This window comes from Chenopodium quinoa, unplaced genomic scaffold (genome assembly GCF_001683475.1).
Source record: "Chenopodium quinoa cultivar QQ74 unplaced genomic scaffold, ASM168347v1, whole genome shotgun sequence".
Classification (NCBI taxonomy): domain Eukaryota; kingdom Viridiplantae; phylum Streptophyta; class Magnoliopsida; order Caryophyllales; family Amaranthaceae; genus Chenopodium; species Chenopodium quinoa.
Genome location: NW_018743514.1, coordinates 707,498 through 734,329, shown reverse-complemented (window position 1 = coordinate 734,329; position 26,832 = coordinate 707,498). Strand labels below are relative to the sequence as shown.

At 35.3% G+C, this 26,832-nt stretch overlaps 1 protein-coding gene and 1 pseudogene across 1 annotated transcript; one reads left to right on the top strand and one right to left on the bottom strand.

The window, feature by feature from the left end:
* Window positions 1-3,624: 3,624 nt before the first annotated feature.
* LOC110739898 lies at window positions 3,625-6,160 on the top strand (annotated as a pseudogene).
* Window positions 6,161-23,923: 17,763 nt separating this feature from the next.
* Window positions 23,924-26,445, bottom strand: LOC110739857. Its single transcript, XM_021920339.1, has 2 exons — window positions 26,153-26,445; window positions 23,924-25,050 (listed from the first exon to the last, which is right to left on the bottom strand). The coding sequence occupies exon 2, from the start codon at window positions 25,042-25,044 to the stop codon at window positions 24,307-24,309; it is 738 nt and encodes a 245-aa protein (XP_021776031.1). The 5' UTR covers window positions 25,045-25,050; window positions 26,153-26,445; the 3' UTR covers window positions 23,924-24,306.
* Window positions 26,446-26,832: the final 387 nt, after the last annotated feature.

The following is a 26,832-nucleotide window of genomic DNA, read 5'->3' as shown; positions in this document are numbered from 1 at the left end:
TCTTTTTTTTCGAGCCTTCGCCTCGAGTCTTATTGCCATGATTCACCACTTTGATGTCAATATATGGTCTTTCCCTGGTCTTGTTTGAGTTTAACAACATATCTAGTGACACGGTCATGACACGAGTCTTGTAAATAGCACTTCCACTCACAAGTTTTTGCACACACTTTGTACATATCCTTTTTCAAACCATGACCACGTCTTAGGTCCATGCATGAGTCACCCTTTCTGTCATAAGAGTAGAGGTTCGTCCTACTCTTGGAAATTTCCATATCCTTCCACAAATACATCATTTCCCTTTACATAACATCCCACGCATTACATACCTTTCCATACATTACACTTTCCTTCTTAGATACTCTTCACATTCACATACTTTCCTCTTTCATTCTTTCCCCATACATATCATTCCCATCATACGCTATGGTCTTTCCCCATCTATACATGTTGAATTGAGTTTGAGTCATGTGATTAACAAGAAGTGTCCATGGTTTCACTTTCCAAAGCGTTTGGTCAAGGAAAAAAGGGTGCTTAATTTGAGACAACGCCGTACCAGCCCAAAACAGCAGCTGTAGAGACCTTAACAGCCCATGTAGCAACTTCCAAGGCTGTAGCAGCCCAGGCAGCGGCTGCACAGGCTGCAACAGACGAGGCAGCAACTACCAAGTCCGCAACAGCCTAATCAGCAGCTACACAGGCCATTGCAGCCAGGCAGAAGCTGCCTAGGCCTTTGTAGTTCATGTAGTAGCTAGCCAGGCAGCAACTGCCAAGGATGATGGTGGCCAGGCCAGGAGGGAGAGGATTCGCAGCAAAGATTCACAGGTCGGGGCTTACCTGTTTGATCAACCGTACCTAAGCACATGGCCATTGCACAAAGCTACCTTTTGCTTTCTAAAGTGTGGTAATCTCATCCTCCTTTATGAGCACCAGTAGTCAGATGTCCTAGAACCCCGCAATCATAGAATTGATCCCGATCGAGTAATGTTGTGACCTTAGAAATTGGAAATGGACCATATCACTGGGCGGTTGTGCACTAGCATACGCCACCAAATGCAATTCTCACTACTACATTTTCGATCAAATACAACGTCAAAAAATGAGCTATTGCAATGCCCTATCCAAATGCCGTGGCAATAGATAGCCTATTGTAACGGTATTTTTATTGCCGTTGCAATAGAGTAGGCTATTGCCACGGAGTTAAAACTAATGCTCTTAGAGGTAGAGCTATTGCCACGGATCTAAAGAACTATTGCAATAGCCTAGCTATTTTAACAAAAATGAAAGCTAATGCAACGGTAGCGTTGTATCATGAAAATTTTAGCTAAGTTGAAGAGCGCATTGTTCCCTCTAATTTTTCACCAAAATTTTGAACAAACACGTGTTTACTTTTCTCACCCATTTTCTCCACTCATTCTCACAGTACCCATTCTCACCCAATTTCTCCATTTCCTCAATTTTCCCCAATTCTCCATTTTCTCAATTTCCCCCAATTCTCTAATTTCCCCATCATCATCTCACATAAATAAGCAAGGTAAACAAAAATTCTGAGGCCGATTCTGAAGTGAAAATCACGAAAAAAATCATTCAAAAATTTGAAGAGGAAAATAAGCAAATAATTATGAGGAAGTAGTAGACGAAGGTGGCAGTCAGGATCAGAGGTGGTGGCTGATAGCGGAAGTCAAGCGGTGGTGGCTGATAGCGGCACAAACGGTCTCAATTTCATTGTTGCATGTCCCTTCCTTGAGCTGATTGCTCGAAATTTTCTTCAAGGTAAACAACGAATTTTCGTTTTTGAGAATTAAATTTGAAGTTTTTGCTTTTGTGTTTGGGAATTTGTATTTGATGCCATGGATGATGAAGTTTATGCTTTGGTAACTCTTGGAATTAAACGGCTAATGGGTTTTGTTTAGCAAAATTGAGATTTTTCATTATTTCTTAAGATTTTTGCTACTTTAAATAATTAATTATATTAATTAGTCTGATGACATTATGCTAAATTATTCTTTCTTCATTTTTGTAGTTTGCTATTGTTGGTTAGCTTGATTTTGATTCAGGCTTAATTTTCAGTTTCCATTAATAAAATATTCGGACCAAATCCCGTCTTTATGATTGCCCTTTGTAGTTCGCTATACACGGATAAAGTTTGCAAGTAATTTGTCTGGTTTCGGGTCGGTTCTCGGGCTGATTAAACTATTTGGTTGCATAGAGATAATCTAGGTGTTCGAGGTTGGATATTATTTGGTTTTTAGGCATGATTTTGTGTTTAAATACCAAGTTATTCAAATTGGTTTGGAATTATGTAGGGAATAAGTCAATTTTGTCAGTCACTGTCTTGCTTTAATTTAAGCTATACTAATACTATTATTGTGAATATTTTTATATGAGTGATACTCTTTGAGCATTAAATTGCCAAAATTTTCATATTCCAAGTACTGAATATTGTATTTGGGGATTCATTCCTCTGTTTTTAGTCTGATATTGGCTCCTCACCCCTACTGCACCTGCTCCTGTTCTTGATACTTCCAATAACCACCAAATGGTGTGTAGTTACATACTCCATTAATCGAGTTAAAAAGTAATAGGTCTTTTTTTATTTTTAATTGGGTGATTTATGTCATACATATAAATTGAGTTTTTCTCTAACCAAATTGGCACACAGGTAGAGACTAGAGATGACAGACAATAGGAAATGAAACGATACTCAAGGTTGCTTCTAGATAGGTTTGATCTCACCTAATATGACGAAAAGATAACAAATACAAGTACAATATATAGGTATCAATAATTTAATTTGTTGTCACATGAGTTATGAATTAAATGCAATGTCCAAGTTTAAATACAAATTTAGTTAATGATTTTGTGAAATTAACGTCAATCTTGGGTCAATTGTTTCTTAGAATCACCGTACCCCACTCAGCTACTCTATTAATTCTAGTTGTTGATTTGGGGGAATTTCATATTAATGGATAAGAAGATATATTGATTTGGAGTGGCTGATTTGGTTCATGGGGTAAGACTTTAGTGATCCAAGTTTCTGACTATTTATTTTTGATAATTGGTGGCCGAAATTTGTTTTTTCATAATTGCATGTGTATTCAACTCAGCATGTTAACCAATCTAGATCAAAACATCCCTCGATTGAACAAATAGTTGTATACAAAGTTTTCATTGGTTTTAAAACTCTTAGACTGGTATTCAATACATACCAAATTCCATTTGCATCCTTCTAACTTTAATTAGGAAAAGATAAGATTATGTAATTAGGAAGTGAAATAATGGAGCTTGGGTTTGATTTTAAGTCGAAAAAGCGAGAAATATGAAAGACTCTAATTAATTTTGGATTAATTAATTTTCAATTTTAAGTCAAGAAATATGACAAACTCTATAATTAATTTTGGATTAATCAATTTTGGGGTTCTCGACTTTATCAATGTAATGCATCAACTTGATTATATTAAGTTCTTGTCAATTATGCTGTGTAGAATTGCAATTCTCTCTCTTGTCTACATTGACAGGTTTTAGTTGGGTACTTAGCTTCCTTTCTGATAGTGCCATGATATTTTTTTCATTGGATCAAATTACAGAGACTAAAGATATTGAGTTACCTGGAATTTTATGCATGAGATGAACTATTTGTTGAACACTCTTTCTTGTGATCTTTGTAAATATTGATTTGTTCCTATCTTCTTATTTGCGTCCACCATCCAATGAACTTTGAAGTAACATTTTTGTACAATACATTGTAATATTGTTTTCTAGGTGATTACTGGTCAATTTTATGTTGTTACTGGTCAATACTATAGATTGCTGCATTAAATTATAAATTTCTTTTTCATGATACTCATTAAGACTATTTTATGTAGTTGTGGGGTATTTACTTGTGTTTTTGACTGGTCTATCGGGGAACTTCCTATTCAAGAGCTTGCTTGTAAAACCGTTTCCAAGTAAGTTTCATTATCAAAGTATGCTTTTGATAGAAATTTGTCAGATTTAATGTCTAATACGTTTTATCAATATAAAATATGCAACTAACAAGATTGAAAGATCTTTTTGTATGTCTTATTTTGAATATATCTTCCTATTTCAGAAATCTGGGTGGTTATTCTTGAGTTGTATCCTGGATTTTCATTATTTTGCGGGTTATATGAGCTACACCAATATGCATTTGATGGAAGTATGGCGGGTGATAGTGGCATGGAGTGGCAAGACTTGAATAACCCTGATAACGGAATGAGGGAGGTCATCATCATCATGTTAGTTGAGTGGGTGGTCACTGTAATTTTAGCATATTTTTTCGACCAAATGTCATCGTCTGGAAGTTGGTGGAAGAAACTTTCATCATCTGCAAGGCAACCTAATTTCCGGATTAATGAATCTCAAGATTCCTTAGATGCAGAGAAAATTGATGTAGTCCAAGAGGTAAGACTTTTTCTCATGTGTAAGAATGCAGTATCTCATTGCCATTGCTAAAAGAACTAAACTTAATCGGTTCCTTTTCTTGTTGCCTAAAACTTTTTACTTTTAACTGAAGGTGTAAATAAATGGTCAAAGTCAATCAGCTTCAATTTTCATAGCTCAATTATAGGAAAAATTTCTCTTGCAAACTACTTACTCCCCATTTACCCCCTTCCTCTTTAATAGAGAAAAACAGTGAAACAATCGATACTCGAGTCAGCTGAAAGTCATCCCTTTCTCTGTGACAACATCAGGAAGGTGTATCAGCAAGAGATGGAAACCCTCCAAAAATTGTTGTCAAAGGAATGTATCTTGCTTTGCCTCAATCAGGTTGCTTTAGGATGCTTGTCCCGAATGGTGCAGGAAAAACTTCATTCATTAGCATGGTTAGTCCAATGTTGTTCACTTATCATATGTGAAGTTCAGTAGATCTCTACAAGGCTATGAATACTAGAATAAGTCGTATCCGAGCTTTTTTCACCATTTCATCATCCTGGTAACAAGGGTGCAGAAGTTGATATAAAATGAAATTTAAAACTTACTATTAAACTTAGTGTTTTTTTTCTCCTTTTGCTCATATAGATGATTGGTCTTACAAAGCCAACCTCTGGCACAACATTCATAAATGGTTTGGACATAAGAACAAACATGGATGAGGTATACTATATTCAATCACTGTCCTACTTCCTCTACTTGAGAATCTTTTGAAGCCATAGTTTACAATTTCTTTTTCTCTTGATAAGTGCAGCCTTCTCTGGGAAACTCTAACAAGACGGGAGCATCTAATGTTTTATGGTAGACTAAAGGCCCTTAGAGATACTGCCTTAAAAGAGGTACTTGTATATCTCTCTTAGTGAATTGTATGTTGAATAATTTCTTCATATCAATATTATTACTAGACATATATATTTAATAGCCCCTCTTCTAATTCCTACATGATATATACTTCGTAGTTGATAAAGTTAAGGGTGTATAATGGTGGGTTGGATTAATAACTAATTTTGGTATTTACTTCTTACATGAATTAGGCAGTGGAGGAATCTCTTAAAATTTCAATTTATATTATGGTGGTTTTGCTGACAAACAAACTGGGAAGTACAGTGGCGGTATGAAGAGGAGACTAAGTGTTGCTATTTCCCTGATTGGAGATCCCAAGGTTTGTTTTTAGCATCATATAAACCTTTTGTCCATTTAAGTATTTTTTTTATTTCTTTTTCTTTTTCAGATTCATTTTGATGTAGTCATGCAAGTATGATCAATATCATAGTGATATATAATGATTCTTTTTTCAAAGGTTGTATTCATGGATGAACCTAGCACAGGACTAGATCCGGCTTCCAGAAACAATCTGTGGAATGTTGTAAAGCGTGCAAAGCAAGATCGAGCCATTGTTCTTACTAGTAATATTTCCTTACCTGTCCTTTTTCTATATATGCCTATGCATTGGCACATAGCTCTTAGTCTCTTGCATTGCCATTGACAATTTATGGCTCACACAATTTCACAGCACACTCTATGGAAGAAGTTGAAGCTCTTTGTGACCGGTTAGGTATTTTTGTCAATGGTGACATGCAGTGCATAGCAGGTGCGAAAGAGGTTAATCTCTGTAAAACTTCTTTGTTGCCATCTTTTAAACAACCATCATCTGTGCGTTTTGAACTTTTCTCGTGTTGATTGTGGCCTTGGTCTATTGCCACGGATCAGTGGTGCCGTGGCATTAGGTGTCATAAGCCTTTGCATTAGACCTACTGCAACGCCAACAGATGCCACGGTACATGGCCGTTGCATTAGGCCTAATGCCACGGATTTCGACGCCTAATGCAACGGAATTGAGGGTTGCAATAGATCAAAAATGTAGTAGTGTCTCCACTATTTGATAGCCTCGGGTGTAGAAGTGCACAACGGGTCTCTTCCTACACACATTTGGATTACTTTAGAACTATACCCTTTTCCTACACAATAGATAATGTAACAAAGTTCACTATGGTAAAACCAAACAAATCACCTATAAATCGGGAAATTCATAAGGTGTTGGAATATCAAGCCCTCAAGTCCGCGCGTGTAGGAGTACCAACCTGCAATAGTAAATCAATAATTCCACCTAAGATCTTAGGTAAGTCAATATACCAAAACTAATAGATTTGAAACTACCTCATGAATCTCATCTTCTCCATGTCCCTGAGGGTGACTACATGAGTCAACTGGTGTAGTCGAGGGGAACGGCAAGCTCAGCAAGTTCAATTGCTTCACCCAAGGATTGAATTCATCTTGCATCTCGTTGCGTATCTGTTCCTTAATTGATGCCACCTTGGCATCCATGCCATGCGGTGAGTTAATACTTGCTCGAGACTTCCTGATTTGGTGTACTCTGGACCCATCACCTTTTCCCATTCTAACAATGTCCCTCCCAAACCTACTGCCCGTCCTAGATGGTAGGACTTTCCCAAAGCCAAGGTGAAAGAGTCTCCCTACAGTTGGGACGAGCTTGTCTTCAACCATTTGTTCAATGTACTCAAGCTGTAGCAAAAACAAAAAGGTAACATGAATATAGTTAATGTTTTTCTATAGTGATATTTATGCAAAAGCTTCATAAAGTTCACAAGTTCATAGTTAGCTTACAAGATTATCCACTACTTTTTTGGTTTCCGGAGCCTTTATGACCCATTTTCCAGTTTCCTTGTCAAACGCATGCAGAGAACAAATGAAATTGTCGGCACAACTCGCCAACGTAGTGATCGTAGAGTTGGACGATTCTTTGGATGACCCTACAAGAGAAGTGGGGTATAATCCCTCCTTGATCCACATTTCCCTCCATTCATCAAATGTCTTAGACCCCATACAATGGTTGTACAACTTCTGCAATGCATTTTTTGAATTTTGCTCCTGCAGTTCCTACATAATTAGAAATGTTATTATCATTACTCCAAATAAACTGAATATATTAAACAATTGTCATCAGATTTACCCATACTTACAATTGCTTCCTTAGTACATCTTTTAAGAGCGAAATCATCCCAATCCACCTTCGAGACGCTTGGCCATATTTGCCACGGGAGTTTGTCTTCCTTGATAATTTCGTCATTTCCACTTCCATTATCCTTTCACTGCTTACAATCTTTCTTCTTCTTTGGTTTTCTCACAACTTTCTTAGTGATCCATCTACGAACTAAGGTGGTCTTGAAGCCTCTGAATCCTTCCGCTACTGAAGATTCAAACATTCTTCGCTTGGCGGCATCATTAAGAATATTAAACAGGCTCTGCAAGCACAAATAAAAGCGATTATTACTTTCTCCTTTCAAATAATAATAAGGTGAATGTATTTATAATTGTGTAAATGTGCCAAAAAAACACTTGCCCTTGTATCATCCAAAATGTTTTAATCAAGCCTGGAGATACTTGCCTCCAACTAAGTGTAATAGGGATTTTGTGCACACATATGCCAACTTGAACAATATGTTTCCAACGCCATTTGCCCCCAAGTTGGGCTACCTTGTCATATTCAACGACCATGGGACCGGCGCGTTTCTTAAAACTTGTCATTGGACCCCTACTCTTTTTCTTAGCCGGTGCCTTTACCCCCCCCCCTCCCCACCACCTGTGTTGTTCATTTGGCCCTATCCTTGGCTTTAAGTTTCAGGAGTAGGATTCTCACCAAAAATCTCAGAAACTACATTTTCAATAGGAGGCGCAAGTTCAGCTAAAGTTTCAAATTCATCAAGCCTGCCCTCAAAATCATCATAAGCCTAATCTTCTTGCTCACCCAAATCATTCTCCTTGTTGACATCATATATAAAACTCGTCCTCGTCCTCATCCTCATCTATATCACCATCATCATCCTCCATATCTTCTGCACAATTAAGGTAATCATCGTCCTCCATGAGATATAAACACCTGCCATTACAAACATAACACATTATTAGTTGTAATAGAAATAAATTTGTTAGGTAAAGTTAAATTCAAATATAAATTTATGAATTATAATACAAGTCAACATAGAAAATGAGCAAGTAAGTTAACACATAGGTCATTTTAATCCATTTTCACCAAAATGACTCTCTAAATCACCTAACTTGTGATTTTATAATACTTTCAACACTTAGAATCTTATCTCCTATCATGTTTAATCTACTTTGAGTGTTACTTGATTCATTTAAAAGAAAATGTGAAAAATGGGCAAGCAACTTAACATATAGGTCATTTTTAATCCATTTTCACCAAATTGACTCTCTAAATCACCTAACTTGTGATTTTATGATACTATCAACACATAAAATCTTATATCCTATCATATTTAACATGTTTTGAGAGTTACTTGATTCACTTAAAAGAAAATGTGAAAAATGGGCTAGTAAGTTAACACTTTCATTCACTTTTACCAATGATTCTTTAAATCACCTAACTTGTGATATTATAATACTTTCAACGCTTACAATCTCAAAATCACAAATAATAGTACCTCAGTCTAATATTCCTTCGTTGTGGTCTAATCGCATATGATTTGCTTCGTTGTCTATGTCATTTGGTACAAAAAGTCTAGGAATAGTGAAAGGTGGTGAATCATCAAACGCATCATATTCTTCCTCATCCTCAACATCTCCAATGCCTATGATTCTTCATTTGCCAGCTAGCACAATAGACCATTTTTAATCGACAGGGTCAGTTACGTAGAACACTTGCTTAGCTTGATATGCAAGGATGAATGGCTCTGCACTATCATGCAAGTGGCCAAGATTTGCAAGAGTAAAGTCATCATATTTGACGTTACTTCTAATATTATCATACACATTTACACTTGAAAAGAGCAACCGTGAATTTATAGTAATCAAGCTCCCATATTTCTGGAATTCGATCGTAGTATGACAACTCTGCATCAACAGGTGATTTATCCTTAGCACTTGCAAACTCTCTTGATGATGCCACAAGCGTTACACAACTGTTCTGGGTCAAGGAAGATTTCAAATCCTGACGCTCAGTCCAAAAAGTGTACCTATTTATGTCATATCCCTCAAATGAGCAAACATCATCCCTAGAACCATAAGCAAGCCACCTTACTGTATCAGAGACACTCTTATCCAATCGACCCATCACTCGATCACGAAACCAACTCACAAACCTCTTATTATACAACTGCATCAGTGCCCTTTCACCTTTCGATGGAAATTTATCATGCAAACTAGCCATGTGCTCGTCTAAATATGGGTGAACATCTGCAACATGGTGCAACACATATAAGTGTGCTTGTAAGAACTTATCTTGGTCAGGTGAAATTTGTTTTGACCCGATTGTGCCATGAATATCAAGTCTCCCTTCATGTCAAGAAGTAGGAAGACCAATAGGTTTAGCAACGACTATATAGTCGGCCACAAAATTACCAATCTCCTCACCCATAGTCCCTTGATTCATACTTCCTTCCGGGTGAGCTGGATTCCTTACTTTATTTTGCAATGTACCCATGTGTCTTTCAAAAGGATAGCACCACCTCATGAAACACTGGACCGCACAACTTAATCTCACGAACCAAATGAAGAATCAGATGCACCATTATGTCAAAAAATAAGGGTGGGAAATACATCTCAAATTTGCACAAAGTCACAACCACATCCGCCTACAAAGCATCAAGTGTACAAGAATCAAGCACTTTGCTGCATATTGTATTGAAAAACGAACAAAGGCTTGTAATAGCTTCCCTCATGTGCTTGGTAAAATACCACGTAGGAATACTTGTATCATAATGTGACAATTATGGGATTTCATACCGGTCAACTTCTATTCTCCATTTAAGGATACAAATCTTTTCATGTTAGATGCGTACCCTGATGGAACCTTAATGCCGTACAGACAAGCACAAAACATCCATTTTCTACCCTTGACAATGTATAGCAAGCCGGAGGTAAATAAGCCTTTTCATCCTTGCTTTTTCCCTCATCTTTCTTCTACGACGCATCAGTGGCCTTTTCCTTTCCCTTGCTCTTCCCCTTTCCTTTTTTTCGAAACAATTTCATTTTCCTTTTCCTTTTCCTATTCCTTTCCCATTCTAACCGTTTCTTGAACCCACAATTCTAGACGAACCCCCATCTTTTCCAAATCTAATCGTGCACCCTTTCCAACCTTTTTTTGCCTTGAATATTCATCAGTGTTCCCACAAAGAGCATCACACACATTCTTCTCTATATGAATCACATCAAGACAATGCCTAACGTCATGTTCTTTCCAGTATGAAAGCTTCCAAAAGATTGATTCTTTTTTAAAGAGAGAAGTTGAGTCAACGTCTTTTTCTATTTTTCCAAATACCGTTCGTATACCCTCACCAGTCATTGGCCTAGGTGTAGTCCCCTCGTCCACTGTCCCATCGAAAGCCTTTTTTCTACCTACGGCATGGGTGATCACACCTGAGCAACCTTCGGGTCCGCACATACACCTCTTTGTGACAATTATCAAGGTGTATGCTTAGTGTGTAATCAATACAAATGGGGCATGATTTTTACCTTTTTTCTTATACCCAGACAAGTTTCCATATGCAAGAAAATCATTAATGGTCCACATAAGGGCTGCACGTAATGTGAAAATCTCATTCTTATGAGCATAAAAAACAGAAACCCCTTCGTCCCACATCTTTTTCAAATCGTCAACAAGTAGTGCAAGATAAACATCTATGTCGTTTCCAGGATGCCTTGGCCCCGTTATTAGTAGTGAAAGCATTACATACTTACGTTTCATGCACAACCAAGGAGGCAAGTTGTAGATCATCAAAAGTATCGGCCATGTGCAGTTTTGTGTACTAAGAGTGCCAAATAGATCCATCCTGTCCGTGCACAACCCAAGCCTTAAATTTCTGACTTCATCACCAAATTTCCTAAACTTCATATCAATGTTCTTCCATTGCGAGGAGTCAGCTGGATGCTTCAACAATCAGTTTTTCTTTCTTCCCTCTGCACGCCACCTTAAGTTTTTAACGTCTTTTGGTGTTGAGAATAGACGCTTGAACCTTGGAATAATGGGAAGATACCACAATACCTTTAGCAGGAGGTCCCTTCTTACCAGCATTGCAACTCATGCACTTGTAGCGCGACTTCTTGCATCGTGGACACTCCTCCAATTGTTCATATTCATTTCGATAAAGAATACAATCATTAGGACATGCATGTATCTTCTTATACTCCAAAACAAATGGATACATGAGCTTCTTTGAATAATAGTAAGACTTAGGAATTTCATTCCCATCAGGCAACATCTCACTTAACGCGGTCAACAAAAAAGTAAAACTAGTGTCCGTCTAACCACACTTCGACTTAATGTTAAAAAGTGTTAGCAAGGTTGAGAGTTTGGAGTATTTTTTGCACCCAAGATACAAAGGCTTTTTGGAAGCCTCCGATAATGACTCAAACACATCACCTTCAACACCATGCATCATCTCATCCACTTTTTCATCGTCGACCTCTTCCCATCCTCAGCCTCATCCTCATCTCCATCCTCACCGTTATCAATAATATCTTCATCATTCCCACATTCCTCGTCCACACGAATCTCATCGTTTCCGTCATGCACATCATTCCCATCAACATCCCCACTATACACTCCTTCTTCACCATACCAAATCCACACATGGTATGTAAGCCTAAACCCACGACAAATTACATGATCTCTAATGATTTCAAAATTATTGACTTCACATTATTACAATCAACACAAGGACAATAAAGGCAATCAACACCCATTCTACGTTGATAAGATGAAGCCCTCTCGCAAAAATCTTGAGCCCCATGAAAGAATTCCAATGTATCACATCTACCATACATCCAACCACGATCCTTCTCCATTTAGTAAATCGTCTCTAAACATAGCAACATATTATGAATAATGTATAATTGCTACATATATTATGTCAATCAAATTCAAGTACACACCATGCATATACCATTCATATAGTGAAAAAATGCATGCTTCCAAAGGGTCCTTATCACTCCAACCTAACCCATCCTTGAACGTCTAAGCTTACTAGTGAATGTATGTCGACCTTTTAATTTTAAGGAAAATCTAGCAGCATTTCCCCCAGTTCTCCAAGTACACATTGTAGCTAATTACTTACCCACATATGTACCCAGAGAACATGGTGAGGAAACGGTAAGCCAAGATGTTCCTTAAAATCGAAAAAAAAGATATACATTCACCACCTAAGTGAGAGTAAACGTTCAAGAACAGTCCCAACCGGGGACTATTCAAGACGTTCTCCTAATGAGAAAGCCTTGAACGAGTATATAGGCGTATGATGATGCAAACATTCTATAGTTGCATTTATTTGTCATTAAACAATACACAAGTTGTAATAGCATGAAATAACTTTTATTAAATGGATAAGGAAAAAGATATATATATATATATATAATTCATACCAACATATCATGTACAATGGATGTACACTTTCTAATTAACTTTCCACTTGAGCTAGATATGTAGTCTTTTTTTTTTTTTTTTTTAAATAAAAAAAGTAAAAAAATAAAAAACAAAAGTTAGTAATTAATTAGTACCTAGATACATTGCGAAACTATAACACATCGTTCATCAAGAGAAACAGAAAATAAAAGCATAAAAATTCAAACAATGTAGAAACATATTGCTAATTAGACTACCAAAACTCTCAAACTTATCAATTAGTTCACGCATATATTACATATTCAATTATTTTTATTGTAAATTACTTGATTCATCAAAAATATCAAAATTATTCCACTACATTATATTTTAAATAACCAATTCAATAAACTAACAAGGATATTAATAATTAGTCTATTGAATAAAATGAAGATTAATTAAAACAAAAAACTTTCTAAGCACATAACATTGATTATTAAAGTAAGAATTAATAGTGGGAAAACTTAATTGAAATAAAACAAATTAATTAAAATAATTGATAGAAAATAAAGACACAAATTGATTAAAACCCTAACTCTATTTTGCTCAAATGCCCAAATGTTGATAATGGAAGAGGGAAGTAGTTGAAAATGAACTAACCATAACTTGAGGAGGTGAAAAGTGGCATGCTAGGCGACAGAAATGGAGAATGTGGTTGGAGCCGAGCCAATAGGAAATACCACAATGTGCTTGGAAGATGGAACTACAAATGAGGGGGCGGCTACGGTGGAGGTCTTCATGGTGGCCGTTGGAGGGTGTGGCTGTGTTGGAAGGTAATTTCGGTGCAATGGGCAATAGTGGTGGAAGGGGTTGCGTGCACGCGTGGTGGAGGAGAATGGAACCACAGGGGCAGCTGTGGTGAGGCCTTCACGGTGGCAGGCAGCCGTGGTGGAGAAGATCCTGGTGCAGTTGGTGGCAGCAGTGGTGGAAGGGGGGCTGAAGAATTTCATAAGAGGAAGATATAGGGGCTGCTAAATTTCGAGGAAAGAGAAAGGAGAGAATGAGAAAAGTAACAGGAAAGAGAAAGAAAGAAGAGGGCGGGTTTTTTTTTTTAGAATTCGCACGGGTTTGAACTGGTGCCATTTACTTAAGTTCACACCGGTTTGGTTTGAATTGGTGCGATTTCTCTTACATTAAATCCCGCCTTGTTTTTTTCGCACCGGTTTTTTAAGATCCAGTGCGCATTCCTAGGTACGCAATTGTGTTTTTCTACTAGTGCATGAACAACAGTTTTGAATATGATCTCAACTCTGCATATGGATCCATATGAAGATGGATATGAAACATAGCATATACAAAACATCCTTGAATTTGATCTAAATCAAAGTCCTTCCCATAATGCACCACAAGTAGAATAACCAACAAGCAACCAGTAAGAGGGTCAAGGAATCAACAACAATCAGCAAGCAACAGGCAACCAACAACAAGGTTAGCACACACTAAAAAAATTTGGCCTTTTTGCGAAAGGTGAAATCCGTCTCTAAATTCAAAAAATCGTCGCTGGACATACCTAGCTACGGATCTATCGACAGAATCACTCCGTTGGTATAAACCTTGTCGCTAAATAGATTTAGAGACGGAAAAAATAATCTGTCGCTAAATTTAGCAATAGGAAAAAAATTTCGTAGCTCATATCAGCAACGGAAAAAAAAAAATTCCGTCGCTCGTATCAACAACGGAAAAAATAAAAATCCGTCTCTAAATTTAGCTGGAAAAAAATATTTTATCTCTAAAAGTAGAGATGCTATTCAGCTCAACCTGATCCATTTACCGCTCCGAAACCTCACTCAGGTCAACTCGCCTCGGCTTTGCATGTAAGGCTCCTTCAATACCCAATCTCAAGAATCGCAATTAGTAAGAGTCGAACCTGTGACCTTAAAGTCACATGGTGAAACTCTTACCAAATATATACCAAATACTATTTGTTTACTTCTACGCACATAATTGATTATAAGTGAAAGAAATATTAGAGACGGATTTCTAGTTCAGCAACGGATTTTAAAATCCGTCTCTAGTGTACATAATTTGTCTCCAAAGTCATATTTTACATAATTTGTTTCTAAAATAATATATCAGCAATGAAATTAAAAATCCGTCACTCATATCAGCAACGAAATTAAAAATCCGTTGTTCATATCAGCAACGGAATTAAAAATCCGTCGCTTATATCAGCAACGGAAAAAAAATCCGTTTCTAAATTTAGCAACGGAAAAAAAATCCGTCACTAAATTTAGCTACTGAAAAAATCTGTCACTAAATTAGAGACGGATTTTCAATTCCGTTTATAATTTAGAGCAGATATTTAATTCCGTCTCTAATTTAGAGACGGATTTTTTTAATTCTGTCTCTAATTTAGAAACGGATTAAAATCCGTTTCTACATGGACATTTTTTTATAGTGACATCATCAACAACAGTCAGCAAGCACCATTCAACCAGCAGAGTGGTGAAGGTCATCATTAGCATAGGAGGTTCAGTAGTAGGGACAAGTTCAACATATTGATATGGCTGCTGACCAGATCAACAAATGGAAAACTTAAACGTGGATCCATTCAACAAGGTGCCACTCATTTTAATCTGTCAACGAGAGCCATACTCAAAATCTGTAAAAGGGGGAAGCTACAAATGCAAGCATAGCAATAGTACAACATGGCAACAGGCTATCACAATTGTGGGAGAAAACGAGTGTCGGTTTCTAATGAGGACATCAGGGCAGTTTCAATGGGGGGGACAGATCATGCCAAAGAGAATTAGCTTCAATGCTTAATGTGGGAAAAAGCACAGTAAGGAGAATGGTGAAGAGAGAGGACATAAGGCCTCACACAAATGTATTGAAGCCAAAACTCACAGCAACAAATAGTATAGAGAGGCTAAAGTTTATTCTCAACAACATTATAGGGGATACACCAGACACAAAGAAAGTGTACCAATCAATGTATAACACAGTCCACATTGATGAAAAATGGTTTACTTTGACAAAGAAATCACATAGATCATACTTAGCAAAAGGTGAAAAAGGACCACATAGAGTTATGCAATCAAGTTCATTCCCAAGGTCATGTTTCAAGGAGCAGTTGCAAAATCTTGGTATAATTCACAAAAGGAAGTTATATTTGATGGAAAAATAGGCATTTTCCCTTTTGCAAAGAAAGAGCCAGCACTTAGGAACTCAAAGTACAGGAAAAAGGGGAATTAGTGACAAAGGTCATTGATCCAATCAACAAGGATGTGTTAAGATGGATGTTGGTTGAAAAGGTCATACTAGCAAATATGGCAAAGTGGCCCCAAACAGGTCATCGCAACACAATCTACATTCAACAAGATAATGCAAAGGCTAATATAACCCAAGATGATCTTGTTTGGCAAAAATATTATGAACAACCAGGATTCACTTTTATCCTAACCCAACAACCTCCAAATAGTCCAAACTTGAACATCCTAGACTTAGGATTTTTTTGAAGCATCCAATCGCTCCTACACAAAAAAAAAAGGATAAATCACCAGATCAGTTGATAAACGATGTGGAACAAGCTTTTGATGAGCTAAGTGCAACAAGATTATTCAAGGTCTGGGTCACTTTGTGCCACACCATCAATGCAATCATGAAGAGTAAAGGGTTAAACAGGTTTGATCCTCCTCATGTGAATAAGGAGAAACTGGAAAGAGAGGGAAAACTCCAAGATGACATAGACGCTCCTATGTGGGTTGTGATTGATGCTTAGGAGAGATTGTACATGAACAAACCAGATCAGATGATGAAGAAGACAATCAAGATCAACACAATGCTAACACATGCAACTTAAGATCATAATAACAATGCAAACACAGAGGGTACTCAAGATCATAAAAATGGAAGCTATTTTGCAATAACATAGTGTTATAGGCCTGTTATGGCCAATGATCATGAGGCATCTACTTCAAATGCCAATGCAAATAGTTTAGGGGAAAAACATCACATCTTTTAACATGTATTTATGCTTATGTTTTTCTTTGACAATATGTAACTTGAAAATGTAATGACATCCTTTGTTATAAAATGAGAAACTCATTTTATATTGGAAAATATAGTGCTCAAAATATCATTGCACTTATTTTTTGTTAACTCAGATTGTCCCCAAGCATCATTGATATTCTAACCAAAACAACCACTAACATTCAAAAGTCAGCAAAGGAAATAAATCAATGTAATTTGACTTATTCACTAAGGACAACAGAATCAAAGGGCATTTAAAATTGGCTTTGAAAAAAAAAAAGACCCATTATAGTTGGAAAAAATGGCAAAAACTTATGTTGTTTCAACGGACGGGGTGTATAAATAGGTTAACACCATTGTTAAAAATACTGACACACCCTTTCAATTGAACAAAATAAGAATAATTGCAACATTACAAGGTCTCAGGTAACAAGGTGCGTGCATATCATTGAATGAATGCTTTGGATTTAGTTGGTGTCTAATTTCAACTTATTAACAGTCTCATTAAACCAAAAGGAAGAAATAACGCAGTACAACATCAAGTTATATGGCACAAACACAAAGCCTTATTACTTCATACTCCCATTGTTCATCATTGACCTATAAAAAATTATATCCTTTAAACATCATATTCTTTTGCCAAATGGGATAATTGTAAAATGTAATTTACTAGGTACAGTTAAACAAGAATCCCGGGCCATTTGCAAAAGAATATAAAGTCAATTTTCTTTAAGTTAGTGAAAGAGGTCTTAGATTCTTCCTTGTTATCATGCAAGGCTAAGTGAGCAACCAAATATAACTAGGTGGATGTAATCTAATCCCTTATGATAGTACCTAATGGTCAAAATCCAAACACCAAGGCTTCTAATGTCTTCTCTATACAAACAATCTATCATCACAGATTCATGTTTGAAAAACCAACAAAAAGTTATGTTGTGTCAACTGATGTGGTGTATAAATAGGTTAGCACGATTGTCAAAACTATTGAAACACACCACCAGTTGAACAACACAAGAATGAATCCAACAGTACAAGGTCTAAGTTAACGAGGTCATCACAGGGTCATCATAAGCATAGGCAACATCAACCATAAAAACAAGACAAGCATCAACCAATGGGCCATCATAAGCATGGGCAGCAACAAGGCAACATCAACAATAACACATGCTACAAATGAAGGCAACATCACTTAAAATTTAGGCAACCAAAGTAAGGCAACATGAACCATTAAAACAAGCCCCAAAGACAAACCACATTATCAATTCCAAATTAAAGTACAAACATTCATACTATCAATACTATCCAAACTTAAAAGAAGATAAGGCAAACTAAAACTTAGCTTTGTGATTCCTTATCAGAATCTTTGTTAGGGGACTTAGTCTTCTTAGAAGGACAACAACCACCATCATCGTCATTAGAGTTTAAGTAGTCAGAGAGAGTAAGTGAGAGTAGCACAAATAAAGGAAGACAAATCACATGAACATTGAAACCCTAGTGTAGATGAAAAGTGAAATCCTAAGTCAAAATTATTCGAATTAACCCCCATCCACAAATTCACATTTTATTTAACCAACAACATAATTAATCATGTAAATCCACAAATTCAGAATTATCCATCCAACAACATAATAATTCAACAAGCCCAACAATTCAGCAAAGTAACAACCCAAAAAACCGTAATCCATGCGAAAATTTTGTATTTAAAGTAATTCGAAACATATTCAACATATTTTCGCAACATAATCGAACAAAAAAAAAATTAAAATACCAAAAAGGGGCAAAGAACAAGAATGATACCTAGCACCTTTTAAAATGCCAAATCGCAAATTTTTTGAGGGCTATGATCCGTTTCAACAAGTAGAGCACCGATCCATAAATTTTTCAAGAAATTTTATCCTTAAACTGCCAAGTCGAAGAGAGAGAATGAAAACAAACTAGGGTTCTTCACTAGAAGAACGGAGAGAGGAGTGAAAATGTAGATTAAGAAATGAAGAGAGAGAAAATAATGTTGAAAAAGCAGAGTCAGAGTAACAAAAATCAAGAAAGACAAGGAATTAAATAAGGGCACAAGTACACTTGCAAATATTAGGGAAAAATAAATAGGAAGCACGAATAATAAAGACAAAAAATATGAGGGCATATTTGTCAAATTGTTTTGTTGGGTGGCACATGAAAATGTGAAATGTGACAAACATTTAAGGGCACCCAAAAATGACATAAGTGAAAAATAAAAGGGGATGGAGGGAGTATTAAATAAAATTAAACTCTACAAAGTGGGGGGTTATGGATGATAAAAAAAAATGAATAAAAGTTGTTATAAAAGAAATAAAGTAAAAAGTGATTCGAGTAAAACTTATAAAAATGAAAAATGGGTAACACTTAGGAACGGAGATTGTAAATAGGATATTATTTTGTCTTTTACAACCTAAAAAGCCTTTTGTTTTCTTATTTACCTAAATTTTTTTTTTGAATTTTACCTCCAACTGCTAAAATTTGGCAAGGATTCCGAATATGGACCCTACATAATGGTATAAAACACTTATAAGTATTCCTTATTACGTACATATATCAGTACCCTTAACATAAATGTAAATTATTTTAAATAAAAATAACTTTGTGACATTGATAGATTTTCTAATCATCAGATTTCATTTTATGCTAAATTTGCATCGAACCCCCATAAGTAGTATTGTGCATAGGTACACTCTTGTGTAGTTGGGTGCACTTGATCTATAGTTGATGTTATATTAACTTATTTTTCTTTATTTATAATGGTCGTATATGGTTGTATTACCTAAAAATAATTCAAATATAAAAAAATAATAATAATAATAATAATTCAACTATTTATTATGGAGCTTGTCCCACTTTATATTCTGTATAAACATATTAGTGTTAATATCACCCCTATATTTGACGTGGATAAGAAGGCCCAAGAACTAATGCTAAAATATTATTATTGTCAAGTCACGTCGTTAAACATTAAGTGAAATTCCCAAGATTGTGTCCTCCATTGAAGATGCCTAACTATTTTCCAACCCAAATTTTAATATATATATTGTTAGAAAATAAGGAGAAAATATGAGAGATTGAGAGAGAATAGATCAGTTTATTATTCCATAGAATGTGGATATATATACATACAATATAACTAGGGTTTGCTTAGATAACAATAAACCTTATATCTAGAATATTCCGAAATGATACAGGGAGGATAATGGATATCCACAAGTATTTCATAACACTCCCCCTTGGATGTCCATTATCGAAGAGTGTGCCTCATTAAAACCTTATCAGGAAAACCCAATGTGGGACAAAACCATGGTCAAGGGAAAAAGAGTGCAGCGCGTATTTTCTCCTCCTGATGAATACATAACCTGAGATCTTCTAGTGCCGCAACAATGAATCCAATATAGATGGATATCTTCTAATATGTAGTAAAATATCATTCATTGGTCTTTGATCCTCCTAAACTGAAATTGCATCTTCAAATCTTCAAGTGAACATGTGAAGTGTCTTCATTTCACCATACATGTATTTATCTCTACATCATTCCAAACCTCTGTTTGAATAAAGTTATTTTAAAAGTTAAACTTATGCGGTTAGGCCTTCTTCTGGAGGTCGTGAATAATAGAAATCGATGATCATTATTTGATCAAACATTCATTAATAATAATTTGATGACAAAACTTGATATTATTAATGTCGTTCTTCAATCTCATCTGAATTATAATATAACACATGTAATTAGATACGCTAATCATGGTTCTTCTGGACCATAAGAAAACATTCTCACGCATAAGTATTCCATTGATATTCCTTAGACGTTTCATAATTGACACGATAGCTCTCTTGCAAATACAAAAGCAAATCTCACTAACTTTCATATGCTCAAACTTCAGGTTGAGAAGTCAATGATGTAGTCACATAGACTTTTCAAGAGTTTGATTATAATTGCAATATTCAAGATATAAAATTTGTAGGGCTATAAATACGTTGCATATACGTTCTTCGGGAACTTCTCTTACATGATTCATAAATAATATTAGATCAACGTCATATTTAATTTCATCATAATTATAAGCCCGTTGGAATATAAATATGTCTTTCTAATTTTCTGTTTAGGGTAAAAGTTACCCTGGACACGTGGACCTATGGGGATCTGACACGTGTCATCCCCCCATTGCACCATGGGCATCCAACCAATGGATGCCACGTGGCATCGTACCCCCTATGGGGGAGCAGGCCCATCTGCTATAAATAGAGGAATCTACCTCATTTATTGACATTCAGAAATACACCCACAAAACCCGAACAATATTAATTGCGGAATCTCCCGGAATCCGAGAGAATCAATTTACCTTCTACACGTAATTTCATCCGAAGTTATTCTAACTTGACCGTCGGAGGTGAAACTCCACCCAACCGGAGTTTCGTGGTTTTGCAGGTACAGAAGTCAGGCGTACATTCCCGGTGCTATAACTCTCCCGTGGGACACCTCAAAAACCCCCGAAACATTTTCCATAAAAGTTGTAAATATGCCTTACTATACTTTGAATGAACATGCACATACACCACAAATATTGTATAGAAACTAATGCATGCAATATGAGATATATAAAACATGATAACATATTAAGCAAAATATACAATAAGTAATGCATCTAACAACTACTAACATATGCAATGAACAATCCGTTAACCTATGAATTATACATGCATATAAACATGCATAGGACTCAAAATAATGCAAGACACTGTACAGTGTGGATTTAAAAATCCATATTACATTGGACTTCTAGTCCATGATAAACTTTTGATAATTATCATTATGTCGACATAAAAATGGACATATATATTTCAGATCCCTTATTCACTAGTTCATTCTATCATACATATGCATATTATTTATCGGTTCCCTTGTATACCGGTATCATAATATTCCTTTAACGTACATTTCGCATGCTATTTTACTATGATATCTGAATAATTTTCTTATTGGTACCATCATAACTTCCTTACATCATAGGCCATCAATTGTAATAATTCAGATATCTATACCACTTTTAGGGTATTTCATACACTATGGTATTTATATACTATTACGCTATTAGTGTTAACTGCACTATCTTGCCATATATCATATCCATTAAAGATATTTTTATTTTGGAACCGATCATACAACCTACACTTCAGGTGTAGTGATTCAAGTATAATTGGCAAGATTTTATCTCAATGTATACACATAATATGACCAAACAGTATCTTCAACGCTATGCAACATGAGTCATAACTAAATACAAATCAAATCATAAATGTGCAACATATCTTGATAATATATAGACAAAAGTTGGCATATAACTTTTCAAACTACCTTATCGGGATCATCAATTATATTTTCGGATTTTTCCAACTTTTGTTAATTCTTCTCCCCCTAAGTTGGTAAAATATCTCATTTATAGGGGCGTCTAATTCTATACCAACTTAGTATACAAATTAAAATTCTTTTCATCGGGAGGATCATAATCAAAATAATTATCTCAGAAGATTTGTATTAAACAAGTTTTATCTCTTCTAGAGAACAATTTCAATGAAGAATCATTTCTTCATTAACTTTACACTGCATGTGTATTTATTGTTACACTTTCTATAATATGTTCTCTTCTGGAGATCAATGTCAATGGGGAGACATGTGTCGTGCAGTTTTACGTTTTTCTTTCTTTTCCAACTTCTTATGTGCTGACATATAATAGCCCCAATCAAAAGAATTATTATACAAATATAAACTTGATTGTAATTCTACTAGGTGATGATATTCTAGATCACTAGAAACCTTGATAGTATGATACTAATTAAATATTCAGAATTTTCTCATACAACTTGTATTTGGTGAGCTTCTGGTCACCAACATGTGATAACATATAAGTTATTTTGGTGAACTTCTAGTCACCTATTATTCGTATGAAAATTTATTCAAAACGAATATATTATCTCTTGAAATTTTCTTCAACACAAATCATTGAAAATCGCAATCCAAATATAGTTCAATCTCAATGTTATGTCTTGTCATTCAATTCACTTCATATATCTAACATTGAGAGAGTGTCAGCACATTATCAAATGAAACTTCAGGTTTCTATAACGGGTATTTATTGAACCCGGATGGCCTAATTTAATTATCACATCCAATCATTTATCTAAATTTATATGACGGTTAGTTTTCCAGGTGATCACTTTATGAGACATAATATGATGTGATATTAGAACACCAAAATGTGTTTCTTTATATAATTGGCAAGACAATCAACTAATACTTGATCCAAAATTTTATACTCTGCTAGAGCTTTGACTATAATCTTGATACATGCTAAGCTTGTTGGATAATTCTATACTCTTCTAGAGTACTCTATATAATCATGGTACATATCCATTTTACTAAATATAATCTCTTATAAAGGTCTATCAAAACGTATTACTTCCTCAGATTTGCTATTGTCAATAATTGCTCTTTTCCTGTTTGAATATTCTTATCTTTGGAATCTATTGGGCTCGGCTACGGATACCACGCTTCAGGCGTGCTTTAGGTTCATTAGCAACTTATAAAGGTATATAGCTAATGATATCTATTCATATTCATCTTCAGGATGGTATCATATTGAAATATATTAATTAACATGTGACCACTTTTATTAAATAAAACATTAATATTTAAGTTAATGTATGTACCAAACTGACCATCAATATATTTTACTATTTATGTGCAAGGATTACATAAAATAATGATATAAATACTATCTCCCCCTAATCCTTGCATGTGGGGGCATTAAATTAATCCAACTACCTTTAAATCTCTTGCACCTTTTAAGTCACAAATTCTTTTATGAATGTATGTATAGCAAAGTAAAATAATTCTTATAAGACTCATATTCGTTCCTCTTTCCCAATTATATGAACCTTTATACTAAAAATTCTGAAATTAATATTCTAATAGAATTAAAGGAACTAAAATAAGATTCACTAAACCAAATAACTTAAATTAATAAATGAATGATAATAATAATAATGAAATATCCGAAAACATAAAAATATCCAAAAACAAATGTCCCATAAAGCATAAAATCACAGTACTACGATAAAATTCTAAAATAAATGCAAGCTAATTAATAGTGTTTATTCTCCAATGGATCATAATTTATTCAATTATTTTCTTCAGAATTAGGAAAGAAATCAGCTGCTTCCAGGTGAGTTTTATCACCGTAATCAAAATCACCTTCGCCATCCTCGTACACCAAATTTGTTTCTACTTTCTTTCCTTTCTGTTTGATTGATTGTTGATAAAGGTCTACTAGATGTTTTGGTGTGCGACACACACGAGACCAATGGCCTTTTCCTCCACAACGGTAGCATATGTTTTCATATTTATCCTTCTCATTCTTATTTCCATCTTTATTGTCCCACTTCTGGTGAGATTATGAGTTTCTAAAATGACCACCTCGACCACGATCATGTCCACGTCCGCGGCCGCGACCACGACCTCGTCCACGACCTCGACCCCGACTGCTGGCGTGATCTCTAGCCTTTTTCTCTTTCCCACTACGGGATGTCGCATTCGCTTCAGGGAATGGAGTAGAGCCAGTTGGGCGTGATTCATGATTTTTCATTAATAGTTCATTATTTTGCTCAGCCACAAGGAGACAAGATATCAATTTAGAATATTTTGTAAAACCCTTTTTACGGTATTGTGTCTGCAGGACAACATTGTTTGCATGAAAAGTAGAGTATGTTTTTTCTAACATTTCTGCATCCGTGATTTTCTCTCCACATAATTTCAATTGTGATGTAATTCTAAACATGGATGAGTTGTATTCACTCACAGACTTAAAGTCTTGTAATCTTAAATGTAACCAGTTATAACGAGCCTTTGGTAATATCACAGTTTTCTGGTGGTCATACCTGTCCTTTAGATTACTCCAAAGGACTTGTGGGTCTTTAATAGCCAAGTATTCAGTCTTAAGGCCTTCATGAAGGTGATGGCGAAGGAATATCATAGCTTTAGCCTTATCTTGGCTTGTTGCAGTATTGTTTTCTTTAATAGTATCACCAAGTCCCTTTGCATCTAAGTGTATTTCAGCATCTAACACCCAAGACAGATAATTGTTTCCAGTAATATCAAGAGCGACAAATTCGAGTTTTGCAAGGTTTGACATGATTCACTGATATATAAAACAATATTATAAATTAGGAACTAAGATGGTATAATAAATATATATACTCCAAGTTTCAATTAAGATAACTAATTTCAAGTAAGTAATTATAACAAGATTTGCGTATTGAACTTTGAGAAGGTTACTGTTCATGAGACCATAATTAGGTCTACTAATCAATTATCATAACAAAACATGAACCTTAATTTACCATAATAAACACAAACCTTAAACAAAAAACAAAAAAAAAAAAAAAAAAACAAAAACGTTATCTTGGGACAAGTAAGTTGTGGAAATACGTATGTAATCGGATTATAAAAGTAATGTATCAATAAGGTCTTTGCACGCAATGATTGATTCAAAACATTTCAATGACAAGCTTGCTTATTAATTAATACACTGTAAAGATACATCCACTTCTCAAAAATTTCTATAAAAAAATTCTGTTAACCGTATTATTCTCGATAATGTATAAAAACTCCCAATAAAACATACAATATTTTCTCATTACTAATATCCCGCAAATATTAGACCGATCAATCCAAAAGAAGCGGTAACAATCAACAAAGAAAACGATCAAAAACCCCAAAATCATCAAACCAATTGAATGGATTAAACAGGATCCCGATCCCAATCACAAATTATGCAAGACGATTAACGCAAAACCAGCGACATAGGATAAGCGAAGAAAGACGAAAGCAGAAGACGAAGCAAAATACAGAGCATTAATGAATAAAACTTCTTGGATATAATAAATTCTTGGATGAGTACCATATTATAACAAAAAAATTAATGATTAAAACTTCATTATCAATTCTTTACATATTCCACCTCAGATAAACTATAATCAATCAACCATTCGTTTCTTAGCTCGAATTTCCGGACTAAAACTAACACAGTATGCCAAGAACAACACTTTACTCTAGTTGAACAATTAAAATAACAATTTCACACATGAAACAACAACAATTAAAGAGCAACTAGCAACATTAAGTGGGTGTTAAAATCAAAAGGGCAACATCATAAATTTAAAACAAACAAATTAAACAGCAGAGAACAGGTAATGCTAGAAATTGCTTAAAATCAAAACTTAATACTGTCGAACTCTGACCTCAGATAAACCCAAAAACTAATCGGTTGAGTACAGAGAACGGAGCACGGAGGCCACGACCTGATTACGCGTCACGCCGTCACGGACTGCGGGACTGTTAGTCTATGAGTGAAAGTGAGTTAGGGTGTCGAAGGAGAGGAGAGTTGTTTTGGAGTTTGGGTAGCCTTGAGAAGCAGTAATGCTCTTGATCATATGAATCAATAATATTGTTTCAGATCCAAGAGCAATGGTGCTGATAACGTGTTATAAAATAAGGAGAAAATATGAGAGATTGAGAGAGAATAGATCAGTTTATTATTCCATAGAATTTGGATATATATACATACAATATAACCAGGGTTTGCTTAGATAACAATAAACCCTATATCTAGAATATTCCGAAATGATACAGGGAGGATAATGGATATCCACAAATATTTCATAACATATATATATATATATATGAACCGAGTTACCGTGAGAACTAGCCGAATAATAGGAACTAGGAACCTTTGAGAGTCGTTAGATTAAAACAAGATTAATGGTTAAGATTAAAACTTCTTCATATGGCTCATTCGCTCACCTGCTCGTAAGATATAACACTACTCACTTTCTCTCTCTTCAGACTACCTTTCTCTCTCTTCGTTTCACACCAATTTTAAAGAATTTGATTCTTCCAACAGATTCAGGTATGTGATAGA

Coding starts and splice junctions, on each gene's coding strand:
- LOC110739857 (XM_021920339.1), bottom strand. CDS start 25,044: ATGTCAAACCTTGCAAAACTCGAATTTGTCGCTCTTGATATTACTGGA.